Source organism: Porcisia hertigi, chromosome 16 (genome assembly GCF_017918235.1).
Source record: "Porcisia hertigi strain C119 chromosome 16, whole genome shotgun sequence".
In the NCBI taxonomy this organism is placed as follows: Eukaryota; Euglenozoa; class Kinetoplastea; order Trypanosomatida; family Trypanosomatidae; genus Porcisia; species Porcisia hertigi.
Window position 1 is genome coordinate 179889 of NC_090575.1, and position 17340 is coordinate 197228.

A 17340-nucleotide genomic window follows, 5' to 3' on the forward strand; every position below is an offset into this window, starting at 1 on the left:
CCCTCCCCCCCCCCCTGCTGTTTGTCTTCTAATGTTTTATATGCCTGCTGTGTGGTTACTTCTTTCGTGTTCAACTGTTATCTCATTCCCTTGGCGGTGGTGGTCATGGTGGTGGCGAAGGAGGAGAGGGAGGGGAGAATAGGCTCTGCGACGCAAACGACGTCACTCATGGACATGTCCTTGAAAAAAATGAGTATCTGCAATGGATGCTTGCACAGCACACTATGCGAGACGAACGAACATTCGTTCACAGCCGTGTGTGTGTGTGTGTGTGTTGAGGTGAGAGGGGAGTGTCCCACCACGTGCGCATCAGCGATCTCTTCACGTAACATCCACTCACACGCACATGCCTAAGCTGGAACACCTCCGTACTCAGTCATCGCTGACCTCGCGCAGCGCCTCCACAACACACGACCCGGCACGTCCGTGCATATTGTGCTCTGTCAGCAGCAACTGACACTGCACCTTGGTTGGCAGAAAGTCAGTAATGTTGTTCGGCGAACCCGAGGCAGCAGCATCACCACCACCGCCACCACCAACAGTGGATGCCGCAGCCTCACCACGCCACCAGCGGCGGGAAGAAAACTGTTTTGAGTGCCCGAGGATGGCGCGGCCGCGCTGTGCTAGCACATCGATGATCTCCTTCTTCTCCAGATGCACCATAACTGGCCGTGGCAGGGAAAAGTGTAATATCAAGTCCACTTCGGTGCATTGATGCACATCGCGAAGCACGCGGGGATCAGCCAGCTGGGCATCCGTCACTACCAGGACCTCTGCCCCAGACGCCCGGAACAGCTCCGCGGTATCGGTGACCCGCACCATCGAAGGATGTCTATCCTGCTCCTGATCTTCAAAAAGACGCTGGAGTCGGGTCACCACCTGCGACTGCTCGCGACGAGCGGAGCATACGACCACCACACGCGCAGCCTGCCGGTCACGGTGAGCGGCGATGGCAGCAGTTTCTCCGTACTTCATCTCATCCAGGCCCTTCGGCGGCATGTGCTTGTTTATGGTGGAGAAAAGATAAATCACCTTGGCTGCGTCGATGTCGCTGGCGGAGATGCGAGGACGCCCACCGCTGCCGTCGTTGGGTGGCGAAGCGGCAGCGGGTAGCTCCACCGGCACCGCGCACACCTGCACGTCCATGATCGCCCATATAGACGCATCGCTTTGTTCAAAATGCACCAGCCGCTCCCCTGCGTCTGGCACGACGGTGCTATCCAGGAAGCCACGCACTTCACTACCCATACGATCGGCCGTCACGACAAACTGGCACTCCACGTCCAGCGCATTCACCAACGACACCCACCACGTGTGGAGGAAAGAATCCTTCAGTGGCGGCATCAATGCCCTTTCTAGATTTGCAAACAACGCCACACGCACGTGCTCCAGCGGCGGCAGAGCAGACGCCTCTCCCTGGACCATACCAAGAGCGGTCTGCAGGGCATGATAGGTGGTGATCAACAGCGGCACACGCTGGCGCAGGACGCCTGACGGTTGGGTGGTGGTGTCTTTTTCAATGGCCTCTCGTTGCCTCTCTGCATCCGCAGTGGTGAAAGAGGTCACTGGCGCCTCCACGGAGATATCAAACGATGCCACCGAGGCTAGCGCCAAAGCGCGCAACTCATCAGCTGTCGGTGGAGCTACACTGTTATCAAGCACTGGTGGCAGAACTGCCTCTGCGTTAGTGGGGATCACAGAAGGTGACCCTTCGGAGCGACAGAGGGAAGATGAGGTAGACGAGGCGTCTGCTGAGGAAGTAGTAGTAGTAGGGGATGAGGAGGAGGAGGAGGAAGCGCTGCGTGAGTCTTCGTCATACCAATCTCGTTGGCTTCGACTTCGGTGGTGGCGATGGCGGTGACTGCTGCTCCGATGGTGGCGGTGACGACGATGGCGACTGCTGCTCCGGTAACGGGACCGACGCTCCTCGCTGCGGCTGCGATGTCGGTGACTTCGACCCCCGCTACTGCTGTGGTGGCGGCGACGGCGATGGTCGCATTCGCGAACGCTGCGCCGATGCGAGTGCGGCTCTCTGGCCTCCAATGATCGCGTGTGCTTGCTGCTGTCACCTCCCTCAGCCCCATCGCTGCTGCGACGGCGGCGGCGGCGGTGGCTGCGATGGCTGCTGGGGTCTCTTTTCCCTCTGTCCTCCGCCCCCTCCTCCTCGGCACCACCACCACCACGTCGACTTTGGTGACGGTGACGGTGGCGGTGGTGGTGGTGGTGGTGGTGATGGTGCGTGTGGGAAGAACGCTTCTCATCACCCTCTTTGTCGTCGTCGTCGCCACAGCTTTGGTTTTCTTCTTCACCACGCCGCTGCCGCTTGCGTGCAGTGTGTGCACGGCTCGTGCACTCCCCCCCAGTCGATCTCTGCACTTCGCTGGGTGAAAGTGCAGGGAGCGACGCATCCATCACTAAGGACGCCAACTCGGAGAGAGCTGGTAGCGTTGATGCCGCGTGGAGTGGAGCGTGATCGGCCTGCGTGGGATCAGCCAGTGGCGGCGCCGGGGCACCGCTAGCACCAATCGTGTCAGTAAGGTAGGGAAGCGATAATGGCGGCCCGATAAAGCGACGATCGCTGGTGGTCGACGGTAAGACGGGCATCACCCCAGTGTGGCCGGCGGTGTGACCCAAGTAAGAGCCCTGGCTGACGTCCAGCGTCACCGACTGCTTCGCAGCTGCGGGTGCCTCTAGCAGTGGACAAAGCGTGACATCGTCTTTTTGAAACGTGTGTACGGCGAACGCCGCTGGGCCGAAGACCGCCTCCAGCCAGTGCGCCGTGGAGAGCACCTCAGGGTAGGACGAGAGGACTATCAGCGCACGTGGAGCCAGCGGCGATGCAGAAGCAGGAGCGGTAGCGGGCTCTGCTGTAGCGGGGTGAGTGTCAGCTGCATCCACCGCGTCCTCTGTCCCATCCTCCTGCGTCGTCTCTTCATTGGTGGGCAGAGTGCACGCCGACTCCCCTGCAGCAGCAGGTGGCTTGGCCGCAGCTGCCTCCCCTTCGCCGTCCGACGGCGGTGGGGGGTCCTCTGTCTCCCCAGACCCGTCAGGGTCGGCGTTGTCAGCGTAGGCGAGGACGTTTGCGCCAGCGGAGAGGAGTGCCGCCGTGCGCTTGCCGATGCCTCGCGGACCGCTCAGGAGGACATGGTCGCCGAGGAGCAGCGCAGGGAGTGCGACTTGCTGCAGTCCCCTTAAGAGAAGCCGTTGTGCCAGAGAAGCCGCTGCGGCCTCCCCCATCCCACACTGGGCATCGACGCAAGATGGATTCGGGCCTGCCGCACCATCGTCGTTGCCTTCTTCAACACCGAGCACCACGCTTTGCCGCTGGTCCTGCTGTGCTGCCCCCCGGGATGAAAAAAAAGAAGAGTCGTTGTGGGCTGCAGCGGCGGAACTCCCCATATAACTCTTTTGGCTGCCGCCACGGAAGAAGCTGTCGGGGAAGAAACCAGCACGATTGTCTCCACGGCCCCCCTGCCCTCGTACACCGCCACGACCTCTACCACCACCACCACCGCCGCGCTGCTGATTGGAGCTGCCATGTGCCGCATTTTGCAGAGCTGCGCAGAAGCCCGCCTCGACAAGGGGGTGCAGCTGCGCATCACGCACTGTTAACAGTGGCGGCACCAGCTTCGAGACTGGACGCGAGGCATGGATGCCGTGCAAGGATAAAAAGACAGAGAGGAACTCGCCTGAGAAAAAGTAATCCAGCAAATATGTGGGTGGCACCCAGGAGGTGCGTGTCGTGAGCACAGCATCCTGCAGCGGCTCCGCCTCGACCTCCTCGCTGTTGCGGCCTTCACGTTCCTCGTCGCTGTCAGAAAAGTGGCTGAACGAGGACGATGATGGGTGCCGCTTCGGCGCCTCACGCTGTGGGACAAGACCCAGTCTTCCCTTGGCTTCAATTACTAACTCCAGCAAAGACTTTTGCGTTGGCTGCGTGTACACCTCATCTGTGCTAGCACGCGTGAAGTGCGGAAAACCAAAGTCCATTTGAGATGCCTAAAAACTTGCATACACACACAGGGAGGGGGAGGAAGGGGAAGGGGAGGGGGAGGGGAAGAGGACAACAAGACGACAACGGGGAAGGAGTAAGCGTGATTGGCACGTGTGTGTGTGTGTGTGTGTGTGTCTGTGTGTTTCTGCCTGGCAAATGGGGGATCGATGCGCACTGACGCTTCTCTCGCGGGAACCGCCGGTGCTGTTGCTGGCAACGACAGTCCACAAAGCGGGCGTACACGCGCGCCAAGAACGAAGGGGGATGGGGGTGGGGGGGCATAGACAAAAGGGGGGAGAGAGAGGGAGATGCGCATAACCGTATAAAAGTAGCACACATACGGAGACGATTGCCATGGAGAGCACAGCTACACATGAGTCATAGACAAGGGAGAGCCCCGTGACAGTTGCACATGGTAGAAAAGAGAAAAGGCGAGGAGAGAAGCAACGCTGCTGACTCGATAAGCCCCAGACACCCGCGCAAGCTCCAAACCAGCTCTTGGACGACCGTGGGTGGAAGCGCGCGTATTCTTTGCAGCTCCTGCAATTACTGGAAACTGCCTCACACCTGGGGAGCTCAGATAACTGGATGCAAGCAGGCGCAGCGAGGGGACCATCTCATTTTTTTTTGGTGCGTATGGGGGTCGACGATTTCTTTTTATCTGTCTTTCGAAGGTATTGTTGCGGTTTGCCCCTCGTGCGGTGTGTCTTGTGCTCTCTTCTATAAGGCACTCCAACCACCCAACCACCCACACACACACACACACACACACACGTTGCCTGCTCTTGAACTCCGGGTGGAGGCGAATCCACGGTACACACGTTATCTGCCGACTCAGAGAAGCGAACAGGTGGATCATTTCTAATTCAAATGAGAGATTCCTGCTTCTCTTTTTTTTTGTTCTTGAAAAGGGCAAAAAAAAAAGAAAATCGCTGCAAGGGCACCTGAGGACGAGTGGAATGGAGGGTAGAGCGACGACTCTGGAAGAGAGATGCCCACATGACTTGAAACCAATAAAATAGTTGCCGAAGGCGACGGAGGGAAGGAAGGGTCGATGGTGTGTGGCTCGGTGATGACAGAGAACGTCCTTCAGCACGCTAAATTCAGAATCGAGGGAGGAAAGGTGAGTAGTAAAAGGGAGCGACGCCACTGGCGGGGGAGGAGGGAGGAGGGAGGGAGGGAGGGAGGGGAGCACATGTAATATACATGTATAAAGGATGAATGCAGGGAGTACTCCCTCTTCGTCCACGGATACTCTCAGTCCAGCGCGCGCACACACACACACACACGCGCGCGCAGGAGAATTGGTACAAGCCTGGGAAGTCACTACGCTACCAAACCCCAGGTGCCCAGGGCTCCACCGCCGTGTCCTCACCCCCTCGATTCCCCTCTCCCTACGGACCGCAACAGTCTCTTCAAATTGCCGCCCCCCCCTCTTTCTCTCTGCAAAACCGCTCACTCACGATCCATTCATCTCTATCGACGCCTCCGCGCCCGAATCTTTGTTGTTTTCGTTCCAAAGCTCCATGATCGCGGCTTCCCCATCCAATGCCGTCAACCTACCACGAATGCACACACCCTTTCTCTCCTCCTCTGCACATACATAAACAGTGAGCAAAGACAGAAGGGAGGAGGAGCGACACGAAACAATTCCGTCACAGAAATGCACACGACACATAAAAACTTCACAGCACACAAGGGACCACCCAGTGCACTCCTACCGGGGAAGGGCGGAGGGCGGAGGGCGGAGGGCAACGAAACTCGAGTAGTCACAAGTCCTTCCCTTCATTCCCTCTTTCTTTTTTCAACTGCGTGATGCGCACGGCTGGTCAGAAACATCGATTCCTGTCCAACAACGCTGCTCCATCACTAACGAATCCGCCTCCACGGCGACACGCAAAAGAGCGGCGGCCGACAGAAGACGGCGCTTGTCTGCTCGCCCCACACCAGCGGCTCCTCTCCTTTTCCTCCTGCCTCCTCCTCCTGCCTCCTCCTCCTGCCTCCTCCTCCTGCCTTCTCCTCCTGCCTCCTCCTTCTGGACTCACTCAGGGGAACGCTGCAGATTGGGGTGCGTCTCCGAGGAGCGAATAAGCGCACCGTCGTCCAGCGGGGTTTGGTGGCGGTTGCTAATAAGTTTGAGGATGTCATCGCTTGTCTTTTCGAGTGAGCCAGTCCCAACGTGGACCTCGCCACGCTCCGGGTACTCGATCACTTCAAATAGCAGCGGTGAGTTGTCGAAAGGACCATCGTTGAAGGTGACCGCCTGCAGTATCTCAGTCGTGGCCGCGTTGTACGGTACCTTCATCATGTTCATGTCCGCCAACACCTTCAGCGACATGCGGTGGGCGTGGGCATGCCTCTCGCCCCCGATGCGGAGTATGTTCGCGATGTCGTTGCAAACGACTGTGTCGAAGGCTTCTTTGACGGCAGCCCGCACAAAGTCGTCGCACTTCTTCATATGCGACTTCACCTTGTCCAGCTCCTCCTTCTGCTGGTCTAGATAGTCCTGCTTGAAGGCAGACAAGCCGCGCTTCAACATATCCTTGATATGAAAACTGGTGAGTTCGTAGTCCTTGTACTCCTTGTGCTTCACACGGATGGGGTACATCGTCTCCTCGTAAAAGTTGATGAGCGACTGGGCATCTTTCCAGCTTGTCTCTCGAAACTTCGTGAGTGCGCCAGGGAGTGCCTGAAGCTTGCTCGGGTCCTTCAGAAACTTGCTTGCCACCTGCTGCTCGATACTGGTGTAGTCTACCGCATCAGTGATGGTGGCAATGAGAGGGGCAAAGCGTGTGCGGGCAAGGTCCATCTCGGTGAAGGCCACCAACCGCGGGTTGCAGGCCTTCTCAAGGGTGGCGACAGGCACCCGGTTCGCTGCCGCTATCGCCTCTCTTGAAACAATAGTGCCGATCTTCTCAGCCTTTGTGGCCGGTGTCGTGTTCTGCAGCACGGCAATGCTATGCGCAGAGCGTGTAGCCTGGCTAGCCGTCAGGCACGCGGCCATGCTCCGGGCAAATGGACGAATCATCATGATTACAAACTTGACGGCGTGCACAGAGAGGGGTGTTGGCGTCTGCGTTGTGAAACGACTGTTTGCTTGCGTGTTATATATGTACAGGCACTTTTACTTTTTTCGGTAAGATCAGTCAAGAAAAAAAAAAGGGGAAGGGAGGGAGGGGGAGAGGGGGAAGACACACACACACACACACAGGCAGGCACAGGCACAGACGCGCACACAAGTGCGATAACTTCCAATACGTCGTGATTTCTCTGCGCGTTTACGTATGTGTGAATCGGTGAGTGTGGGGGTGTTGTCTCTCTGCTTCGCGCGCGGGGGGAAGGGGAGAGGGGGGAAGAGGGGGTGTATACGGGTATATATATGTGCTGCTTCTCTTCAATACAGCGACGGATACACACACACACACACGCACACACAGACAGACAGACGTACACGTCACATATGGATTCGAGACAAAAAAAAAGTTAAAGTGGGGGAGAGAGGGCGTAGAGCGAGTGGAGTTATGTGTGCGATTGTTGTCAGACAAACAGATGGGCAGGCGGACCGAAAAGAAAAAGCTCGTCGCGTGTACACATGGTTTCCCATCTGGAAAGCAGTACTACTGCAGAAGACTGCGCAGCAGTGACGCGGTGACTCTGTCTGGGTGGGGGGGGGGGTCTGTGGGACGTTGAAATAATGGTCCACACGCACGCCAATCGTGAAGAAAGACCTCGGGGAGGTTTGAGTGGGGTGTGGGAAGAAGAAGTCAGTATGTGTGCCTCTCACGACCCCGCGCGCTGCCCCATCCTCCTGGCTATGCCTCCTCCTCCTCCTCCTTCCCCCCTCTCCCCCGATCTGTTGCCTGGCTGTGGTGGAAGCAGGACTCGCAGTTGCACGCTGCAGTCCCTTTGCCCACCGCCTCCCCCTCGACACATGGCGAATGCCATCTCTTTCGTTCGTTCAGAAACAATAAAGGGGTATGAGAGCACACACACACACACACACACACACATACACGCACGACTAACACCGCACCGGTAGGCGGCTGTTTATGTGTACGTCGTTCTCTTGTCTCTCTTATTTTTTTTGGAAGATTTCTCCTTGTTTCGAAGTTTAAGCGCAAAAAAAAATTTTTTTACTCATTGTGTCGATCACTTCTCAACAGCGATGTGTCCCTTTTGTGGACTTCACACACACACACACGCACCCCTCTCCCGCCACCCCCCTCTTCCTCGCACGTGCAGAGTTGGGCGGTGCGGGAGCCCGAGGAAGAAGGGGGGTGGCGGGAGGGGTGTGTGGCAGAACCAATTTTAGCCGTCTCAGTCCATCGTCTTGACTTTGCCGCGGAAGTCCTCCAGCGTCTTGTAACCCTTCTTTGCCATCACCTCCAGCAGCTCCTTCGTCAAGCGCTCGAATATGCTGGCGCCCTGTTCCTGCAGCGCCGTGCCGACCTGCACCATGGAGGCGCCAGCGAGGATGTGCAGGAAGGCGTCCTCGCCGGTATACACGCCACCGCATCCAAAAATTAGCTTCTTCGGGCAGCGGCGGTAGAATGCGTTGATGTTGGCGAGCGCCGTAGGGAGGATATACTGCCCACCGAGGCCGCCAAACCCCTGCTTCGGCTTGATCATCACAGTCTCCGTCTCCACATCAATCATGAGGCCGTTACCGATGCTGTTGACGCAGGTAATGAACTGCACCTTCGGGAACGCGTTGAGAATCTCGGCGGCAGCATCGAAGTGGGCAAAGTCGAAGTATGGCGGCATCTTCACGCCAAACGGGCATGGGTAGACCTCTGAGACCGCTGTCAAGTAACGCCGCATCGCTTCGAAGTCGTACGCGACCTGCGGCTTGCCAGGAACGTTGGGGCAGGACAAGTTCAATTCCAGGATGACACCCCTCTCTGTCGCCACGGGAGCCAGGCGCGCGCACATGTCTGCGTTTTCCTCCGCCGAGAACCCGGACATGGACAAGAAAAGGGGCTTCCTCTTGTAGTCGTGGTGCTCTGCGGCGTAGGCTAGGTAGAAGTCAAACCCCTTGTTTGGCAATCCCATCGAGTTGATACTCCCGAGTGGCAGTGCCTGGTACCGGGGTGCCGGGTTGCCCTCGCGGAGAGCAGGAGTGCAACTCTTCGAGACCAGGGAACCGCTCGTTGACTCTGACATGGCCACCAGATCTTCCATGGTGCTACACATCACGCCGGCCGCATTCATGAATGGGTTGGCAAACGTGTTGCTAAGAATTTTCACCTCAAGACTCATGGCTGGAGAAAGCGGAGGCGGGTGGGGGAGGGAAAAGGATGGGATGGGTGGAGAGGGGTGCGACGGAGGGGGGGGAGTGCCAGAAGACCACTAAACGAATTGGAGAAGAGGAAAAAATGGAGTGCGAGGCGTGAGCAGGGGCACGCAAGTTTATCTTTGCACCCCGACGTGTGTGTGTTTTCAAAAAAAAAAAGAGTAGAGAGGGGAGAGGAGAGAGGAGAGGGAAAGAGCAGTCGCGTGCAGAAGTGACCCCCGCTGGTTAGCCTTTTTGAGGGCAAGAAAAGAAGAGCAAAAGTGGTTGCATGCAGGCACCATCGACGAGTGGCGCAAGCGTTGCGCACAAACCAAGCAGGAATCCCCAGAGCCCCCCCCCCTTTCACATTGGGCTTCAGCCTTTCTGTGCTCAGATGTCTTGCAGCTGCGGCTCTGGCCCTTCTATGGGGCGGCAACAATCACAACAAAACTTTATATATTTAGCACAGTCCGTGTGTGTGTGTGTGTGTGTGTGTGTGTGCGCGCAAATGTGCGTATGCGAGTGCGTATTACCTCGATGAAGCGAATCGAGGCACGCGAGCGCTAATGGAAGCCACTCTGCGAACGTCTATGTGTGTCATCTCTTTTGTTGTTGGGTCGATTTCTCGCTTTTTTTGTTGTTGTTCATTGCGGTGAACTCCACAAACCGCATGAGGGAAAAAAAAGTTAAACATTATCGAGCTGCAATATGGAAGGGGGTGAGACGGAAGGGAGCGGTGGAGTCTTCCCAGACGGGGAGGGGGGGAAGGCGGTGCGACTGAGCCCCCTCGTTTGTTTGTGTCCTCAGGACAAATACGGCATGTAGAACTAATTACGAATGGTTCGTTGGAGCGTGCGTGAGTCGGTGGGCCGGCGGCGTGCGCGTGTCAGCCTGTGAGTACAGATGAAAGTACTCTCCTCCCTCCCTCCTCGTGTGCAAGGCTGTCCCGCGGCACCACTGGAGACGCACAGAAACATCACCAGAGCCACAACTGTGTCATGCTACGCAAATGAGTAAGGAGCTCTCCTTTGGCCCTGCTCTATCTCCTCATTGCCCCTCCCCTCCCCCCCCTTTACAAGTACTCCTTCGTGTCTCGAGAGAACACACAGCACCGCCCCCCTACATACCTACACACACACACCGGTATAGGGGGGGGGGGGCAGGGGAGGGAGAGAAAAACGTGGTGTGTGCGCTGCCTCTTGTTCCTGTGTGTGCCCACTCCCCCCCCCCCCTCTCAGGGTGAATCAAGAAAGCACGCTAAAGAGGATGGCCATGCGCATGAACAGACCGTAGCGCATCTGTCGAAAATATGCGGAGCGCGGGTCGTCGTCGATGTCAGTGCTGAGCTCATCCACGCGGGGCAGCGGGTGCATGACAATCATCTTCGCCTTCGCATGGGCCATGCGCGCCTTATCAATCACCAGGGCAGACTTGGAGGCCTCAAAGGCAGCCATGGCGTCTGTGTCACCAGCAGTGGAAGCAGCAAAGCGCTCCTTCTGCAGGCGCGTCGCGTAGAGCACGTCACAATCCGAAACGATCTCTGGTGTAAGGCTAGCGCATTGCTCAATCGCGATCCCAAGCGTTTCAATGTCCATCGCGACGTGGTGAAGCACCTCGGCCGGCATCTCCAGTCCAGCAGGGGCAATGAGGTACACTTTTCTAAGAGAAAAGTTGTGCGTCAGCAACTTGAACAGTGAGTGGACAGTGCGGCCTTTTTTGAGATCCCCGATAAACGCTATCGTAATGCCATCCACAGCGCCGAGCTCAGCGTGAATAGTCAGAGTGTCGAGCAATGCCTGGGATGGGTGTTCGCCAGAGCCGTTGCCGGCATTCATGATCGGGTGTGTCGCAACGCTCATTGCCTGCTCCACCGCCTCCTCCTTAGCGTGACGAAGCACGAGTACATCACTGTACGAGTCCAGCGTGCGAACAGTGTCCTGTAGCGTCTCGCCCTTGTTCACGGACGACGTCTCCACTTTAAAATTCACAACGTTGCCGCCCAAACGCATCATAGCTGCGCAGAAGCTTGACAGCGTGCGAGAGCTGTCCTCAAAGAACAGTGGTGTCATGATGCGGCCGTGCAGAGCGTCAATCGTCTTGCCCGAATCCAGATGTGCCTTCATATCGAGTGCGAGCTGAATGAGAGCATCGATGTCGGAGCGACAGAACTGCGTGGCAGAGGCGACGCTCTTGCCCTTGAGAGAAGAAACAGGGGTGAAGGTGGACATGGTTGTGACTGTGTGAGCAAAGGACGAAGACGGTGTTGCTTCGTTCGTTCCGTTGTGGAGTTCAGGGTGAAGTCACCCAAACCAAAAAATAAAAATTAAAATGAGTAGCGTCGGATGATGTGTTGTTGTTGTTTCCGAGCACAGGAAGAGAAGGGGGAAAAGTTGGCAGCCGGTACAGGGGGGGAAACGAAGCACAACACACATACAAGGGAGAGGTACACACACACATGTATATATATATGTATATGTGCGTCTGTGTGTGTGTGTGTGTGTGTATGGGGGAGGGGGGAAGGGGGGGAGGGGCGCACGCGAAAGCATCCATTACCTTCGCCTCTTACTTCCCCTTTCCCCCTTCCTCTCTTTCCTTCCTCCCCAATTTTTATCCGGTTTAATTTTTTTTTGTAAAGTGCGGCCAAGTACGAACGATTGAACTTATAAAGGAGAATCACATCCCGAATGTGTATGTGTGTGTGTATGTGAGTACAGCACACACACACACACACAAAATTGGCCGACTCCACCGATCCCCGCTTACGCAATCGTTTAGAAAAAAAAACATTACGAACACTGAACGAATTCAATATCGAGTGAGCTGCGATGGGAGGGGGGAGGAGACACACAGCCAAATAAAAGCGACTCTTCCTTATCCTCCCTCCCTCCCTCCCTCCCCCCCCCTCTCTCCCTAGGCACTTCATACACGCATCGACACATGTAAAATAGAAAGGAATCGAGAAAGGGAGGAGGCAGAGTTGGTGGGGGAGGTGTGGGGGGCGACAAAAAAGGGGATAAAATCGGTGTGTAAGACTTCGTATTTCTTTACGCACCTGATGCGGGACACCCCCTCCCTCCCCACACACACACACACACACACACAACGCATATAACTGCAGTTCATAACGCACAACCATCCAACATTAGGTTCAGAAGTTTTTTTCTTTTTTGTTGCTGTTGTTTGGAGATGGACCTCTTCACTGACTTGTGCTCCCATACCCCCTTGTGTGTGTGTGTGTGTGTGTGTTTTGTTTTCGCGTACCCACTAGCGAGTTTGTATACGGCCGGTCCGTTGCCTCTAGCCCCTTCCACCCTACGCAACTCTTTATATTTGATAAGGCGAAGCTTCATCTTTTTATTGTTTTTTCCCTCTCTCACCAGTCCTTCACAGCTTGCTCTGGCTCCACTGGTTGAGGAAGGCGCGCACCTCATTCTCCTGCTGGGGGGTGATGGCGTTGCACTGGCGCCAAAGCGGCAGCAACTGGTAGAGCCCCACCACGGCCTCAAAGCTGTAGCCGAGCTTGTTCAAAAAAGCCTTGGCACCCATCTCGCGGTCCACCAGCACCACGATCGACACCACCTCCAGGCCGGCAGACTTGAGCTTCTCAATCGCTTCTACTTTGGTCTCGCCAGTGGACACGAGATCATCAATGATAACAACTCGGTCGCCTTTTTTGTACTCGCCCTCAATGGCCGCCTTCGTGCCGTAGCTCTTCGCCTCCCGGCGGGGGTAGATGAGAGGCACGTTCATCTCGTTGGAGATGGCGCTAGCGATGGGCAGCGCAGCGTAGGGTAGCCCGGCGATGCGATCAAACTTGTAGCAGCGCAGCACCTTCGCGTACTCGCGAGCTACGAGGCGCATGATGCTCGGGTAGGTGACAAGGCGACGCAGGTCAATGTAAATCGGTGAGCTCTTGCCAGACTTGAGCGTGAATTTGCCAAAGCGCACACAATTCGAGTCCACGAGCGCCTTTGCCAGCTCGGTGGATCCACCTTTGGCGAAGCGAATCGCATTGATCTCCTCACAGAGCTTCTTTGCGGCAGCACGCGGGTCAGCGGAGCGGGCGAGGCCCCGTGACACGTTGATGAGCATGCCGCTTCCATCGCCACGGAGACCTGCGTCGAGGCTCGCCTTTAGGCTACCGCCCTGGGCGCCGATGCCTGGCACCAGGAACCACAAGCTCGGCGCGCGCGCACGCACACGAGCCAGCGCCACGGGGTCCGTTGCCCCGACGACAAGCCCAATGTTGTGGTTTGCATTCCACAGGCCCTCGGCGCGCTCCGCCACGGCCTCGTACAGGTACCGGTCACCCACCCTCAGACACTGCAAATCGTTGCTGCCTGGGTTGGAGGTCTTGCAAAGCACGAAAATGCCCTTGTCCGCGTAGCGCAGGAATGACTGCAGGCTGTCGCCGCCCATGTAAGGCGAGGCGGTGATGGCGTGTGCCTTCAGGTGCTGGAAGGCGGAGATGGCGTATGCATCGGCGGTGTCGGCGATATCGCCTCGCTTCGCATCCAACACAACGGGAATGCCAGCGGGAATGGCGCCAATGACTTCTGCCAGCGCCGCCCAGCCCTCAGCGCCGAAGAACTCGAAGAAAGCGGCGTTCGGTTTGTACGCAGCGGCGTACTCGTGCGTTTGCTCAATCAACCGTTTGCACTCATCCACCGCCGCCGCCGCCGTCTTGGCGCGAGGATCGAGGCCCACGCACAGCAGAGAACGCGTTGCGCGCCCGTTCAGGAGATCGAAGAAAGACATGCGATACAAAGAAAAACGAGAGAGGTGTGGTGAGTGTCTGACTGTGTGTGTGTGTGTGTGTGTGCTTGTTAACGTTGTTAGTTCAGTGAAGATAAAGGGAGGAGAAGGGGGAGGGGGGAGGAGAAGGGGGAGGGGGGATACTCTCCAGGACAAACGTGTCTGCTGAAATATTACGCAAGAAATGGAAGAGGAGATAAGTCAACGACGCACGCGTTGACTGTGTGGAGTCTCTTCAAGTGAAGCCCGTGCGACCAGAGGAAGATGGCGAGCAACTCGGGCGCCTGTCGTGTGTACGCACGGGAGATCGAAAGAGAAAGAGAGAGAGAGAGAGAGACGCACAGGCGCGGAAGACTGGATACTGTGCGAGGATTCGACGCGCAGCTACTCGTGTGCCCAACTGCGCCCTTCCCTCCCCCCCCCCTTTCTTGTGCTTTGGGGTGTGGGTTCCTTTTTTTTTCATGTGATGACGTAGATGGCGGCGATTCCCCCTCTCCGCCCCGTGGCTCGCCCCGGCCCTGCCTGCCCACTCCAATTTCTCGGCGCCGCCACACAAGTGTAGCTCAGCGAATGGCGCGTATTGCAACACTGATAGCCTCAATTTGGTCAATAAAACCGTCCGTATTCATCTCGTGTACGCCACGACCGTTCGCTATCGTCCACCATGGACGGGGCAGATCACGCAGCGCACCAGTGATGCCACAACCGTCACCCACACCGCAGCTGCCTTCTCGGCGGTTTGGTGAAGCGCAATGCTCCCCCCCCAGCACGGAGCGCCACTGCAGACGGTGGGCTTGAAGCGGGCGATGCACCTGGTCATAGTAAAGAACTTCGAAGAAAAACCAGTATCGGAACTCGTAGTAAAACGGTGCCAGCGCTGACGCTATCGTCTCGGCAGACACCGCCGTGTAATTGTGGCCGCTGCCCGCCGCGAGCGGCAGTTCATGGCCGGCATTCTCTGCGGGAGAAACGATGCCACTTGTGCTGGGCGCCTCCGCGCAAGATGGCTCAACTGCCCTCTCGCCGCGAGGAGAGCTCTGGAGCAGGATGAGACGTACACGCTCCTCGAGGATCCGATTTACATACGCCACCCCGGAGTCATCAAAAAATGCTGACCACTGTGGTGGTGACGCCGCACCAAGGCCACCACTCAAGTCACGCCGCTGCTGCTGGTCGACGGGCTGCGCAGTGCTCCTTGATATATCCCTCGTGCCATTGTGTGTCAGTGAGGCCCACCCGAGAGCAGCCGCGCCAATGGGAGCGGGTGACGACGACGACGACGACTGCTTCAACCAATCATCAAACTCACGCTCCCAGAAGATCTGAAAGGCAGCCGTAGGCAATCCATCAGGGGACCAACATGTTGATGAGTACTCGCCTATCTGTCCAGCGGTCACCGATGAAGAAGCAGTGGTGACAGAAATCGCTAATTGTGCATCTGTAGCGTCACAGTGACCAGCCGGGAGAGGACTTGTGGTGCCAGTGTCGATGTCGGCCATGGCATTCCGGAGGCCAGCATGGACCGGTCTGTACAGGCAATGTGGGCGAGGCGGATCAAAGCAGGAGGGGGAGAGCAGATGGAGTGCATCGCGCAGCGTGAAACACGCGGAAGACGACGTCGGGGTGCTGCAGTTGACGCCCGCAAACGCATCCAGCCCATCTAGTCGCATCTCCTGTTCCAAGGCAATCCCGAGTTCGGCACGATATCGCTCCCGCGACCGGGTAGACCATAATTTTTCAATGCGTGGGCGATAAACCTGGCGCACGATACGCGCCAAGACAGAGGCTTGCTCACGCCGCTGCCTCCAATGCGCCTCATCCTGTGGCGTGTCACCGTATCCCTCTGCCAAACCATCTATCACTCGCTGAACAAGATGACGACGTGGAGAGCGGAAGAATCTCCGCAAGCACGCTGTCTCCAGGTCGCACTCCACAGCGATCCCGTAGTCAATGAAAGAGTTCACAGAGCGGTTGCACAGCAGAGTGATGCCCTCCCAGACCACGTATATGATGACATGGTGCGATACAGGAAACACAGCGTGCGGCGCCTCCTCGTCGGCGCCACCTCGAAGGCCAAGAAAGGAATAGGCCGTGGTGCTATCATCGTCCTGTTGGCGCTTCGTTGAAGCGGTGACGCTTCTCCGCCGTCGATCCTCCTCCTCCGTCTCGTGGGCGCAGAGAGAGACATCAGAGCTGTTGTCACTCACCCCGTCATTTTGAGGAGCGCGCGCGAGAATCGCCTCAGTGGATAAGGCGCCGTTGGGGGCAGGTGACGCCGAAGCGGCAGCGCTCGCCACAATAGAATCCGTCGCGAGGGCTGAGGTACGGATCGCGGGCTCCGCTGTGAGCCGACGGTACCTACTTAACTCTGTCAAGTGCAGCCGCATGTGGGACCACCAAGCGTCCTGTACAGACGCTTCAAAGTGGCGTGAGCGAAACAATGTGGCGCCGCTGTCTGTACTCGAGCCGAGTATCCCGGGCGATCGAGCAGATGGGTTGCTGTCTTTGGGTGGGCTAACAGAAACCCGCGGTACAGCGTGCACCAACGCCGACATCCACCGTGCCACTGCGCCATAGTCGATGCACCGGTAGTCCTCGTAGGTGCCTAGCTCTGCACACACGTCATCGAGGAAGAAGCTGTCCGTGCTAATTGGGTACAGTGGCGAGTTGAGCCTGCTCGCCAGCTGATGAGCAAGGGTGGACTTGCCACAGGCACTGCTCCCAACAACGCCGACCAACTTGACAGTGATACTAACATCGATGGTGTTCGCGGTGCTCGACACACCTGCCGCATCAGCAAGCCGGTCCACATCCAAGCCACACGGCATGCTGGCAGGACCGTCCAGCAGCACCGGTTGCCCCACGCTACGAGGACAAAAACGCACAGTGTGGGGAAACTCCTCTTCACCTTCTGTGGTCGCTTCGCACTAAACCCTGTAAAATGGGTGAGTAGAGGCACTGAGATAGAGGAGGAGAGGAGAGGGGGGAGGAGGAGAAGCAAATGTGGGAGAACACCACGCCCCATGCAAGCACACACACACACACACGCAAAGCTACTTAGACATGCAGGAGCAATGCGAAGCAGTGGCAAAAAAAATGGAGCACACGTGGAAAAAAAAAGCAGTAGAGTATACCAGCACAGACAAATCGGGGGAGAGACGAGAGATCAGAGGCCGCCGAGTTTGGCGCAGCGCTCGGGAGCAGCGCACATGTGCGGCCAGTCGAGTGTGACGATCACACCCTCACCTGCCACACTCAGTGACGTCATTACCATCACTAACATCGCAGCATGTTCACACATCACAAAACAGCAATGGCA

The 17340-nt window shown here is 57.2% G+C and overlaps 6 protein-coding genes across 6 annotated transcripts; all 6 read right to left on the reverse strand.

Annotated features, from left to right (window-relative positions):
* Positions 1 to 372: 372 nt before the first annotated feature.
* JKF63_05257 (uncharacterized protein) lies at positions 373 to 3990 on the reverse strand (the record flags this gene model as incomplete). Its single annotated transcript, XM_067901225.1, has 1 exon — positions 373 to 3990. One exon carries the CDS (start codon positions 3988 to 3990, stop codon positions 373 to 375), a length of 3618 nt encoding a protein of 1205 aa, XP_067758227.1.
* Positions 3991 to 6035: 2045 nt separating this feature from the next.
* JKF63_05258 (uncharacterized protein) lies at positions 6036 to 7025 on the reverse strand (the record flags this gene model as incomplete). Its single annotated transcript, XM_067901226.1, has 1 exon — positions 6036 to 7025. The coding sequence occupies one exon, from the start codon at positions 7023 to 7025 to the stop codon at positions 6036 to 6038; it is 990 nt and encodes a 329-aa protein (XP_067758228.1).
* A 1286-nt stretch (positions 7026 to 8311) lies between these two features.
* Positions 8312 to 9253, reverse strand: JKF63_05259 (uncharacterized protein; the record flags this gene model as incomplete). Its single annotated transcript, XM_067901227.1, has 1 exon — positions 8312 to 9253. The coding sequence occupies one exon, from the start codon at positions 9251 to 9253 to the stop codon at positions 8312 to 8314; it is 942 nt and encodes a 313-aa protein (XP_067758229.1).
* A 1257-nt stretch (positions 9254 to 10510) lies between these two features.
* Positions 10511 to 11494, reverse strand: JKF63_05260 (uncharacterized protein; the record flags this gene model as incomplete). Its single annotated transcript, XM_067901228.1, has 1 exon — positions 10511 to 11494. One exon carries the CDS (start codon positions 11492 to 11494, stop codon positions 10511 to 10513), a length of 984 nt encoding a protein of 327 aa, XP_067758230.1.
* Positions 11495 to 12650: 1156 nt separating this feature from the next.
* On the reverse strand, positions 12651 to 14024 carry JKF63_05261 (uncharacterized protein; the record flags this gene model as incomplete). Its single annotated transcript, XM_067901229.1, has 1 exon — positions 12651 to 14024. The coding sequence occupies one exon, from the start codon at positions 14022 to 14024 to the stop codon at positions 12651 to 12653; it is 1374 nt and encodes a 457-aa protein (XP_067758231.1).
* Positions 14025 to 14584: 560 nt separating this feature from the next.
* JKF63_05262 (uncharacterized protein) lies at positions 14585 to 16849 on the reverse strand (the record flags this gene model as incomplete). Its single annotated transcript, XM_067901230.1, has 1 exon — positions 14585 to 16849. The coding sequence occupies one exon, from the start codon at positions 16847 to 16849 to the stop codon at positions 14585 to 14587; it is 2265 nt and encodes a 754-aa protein (XP_067758232.1).
* Positions 16850 to 17340: the final 491 nt, after the last annotated feature.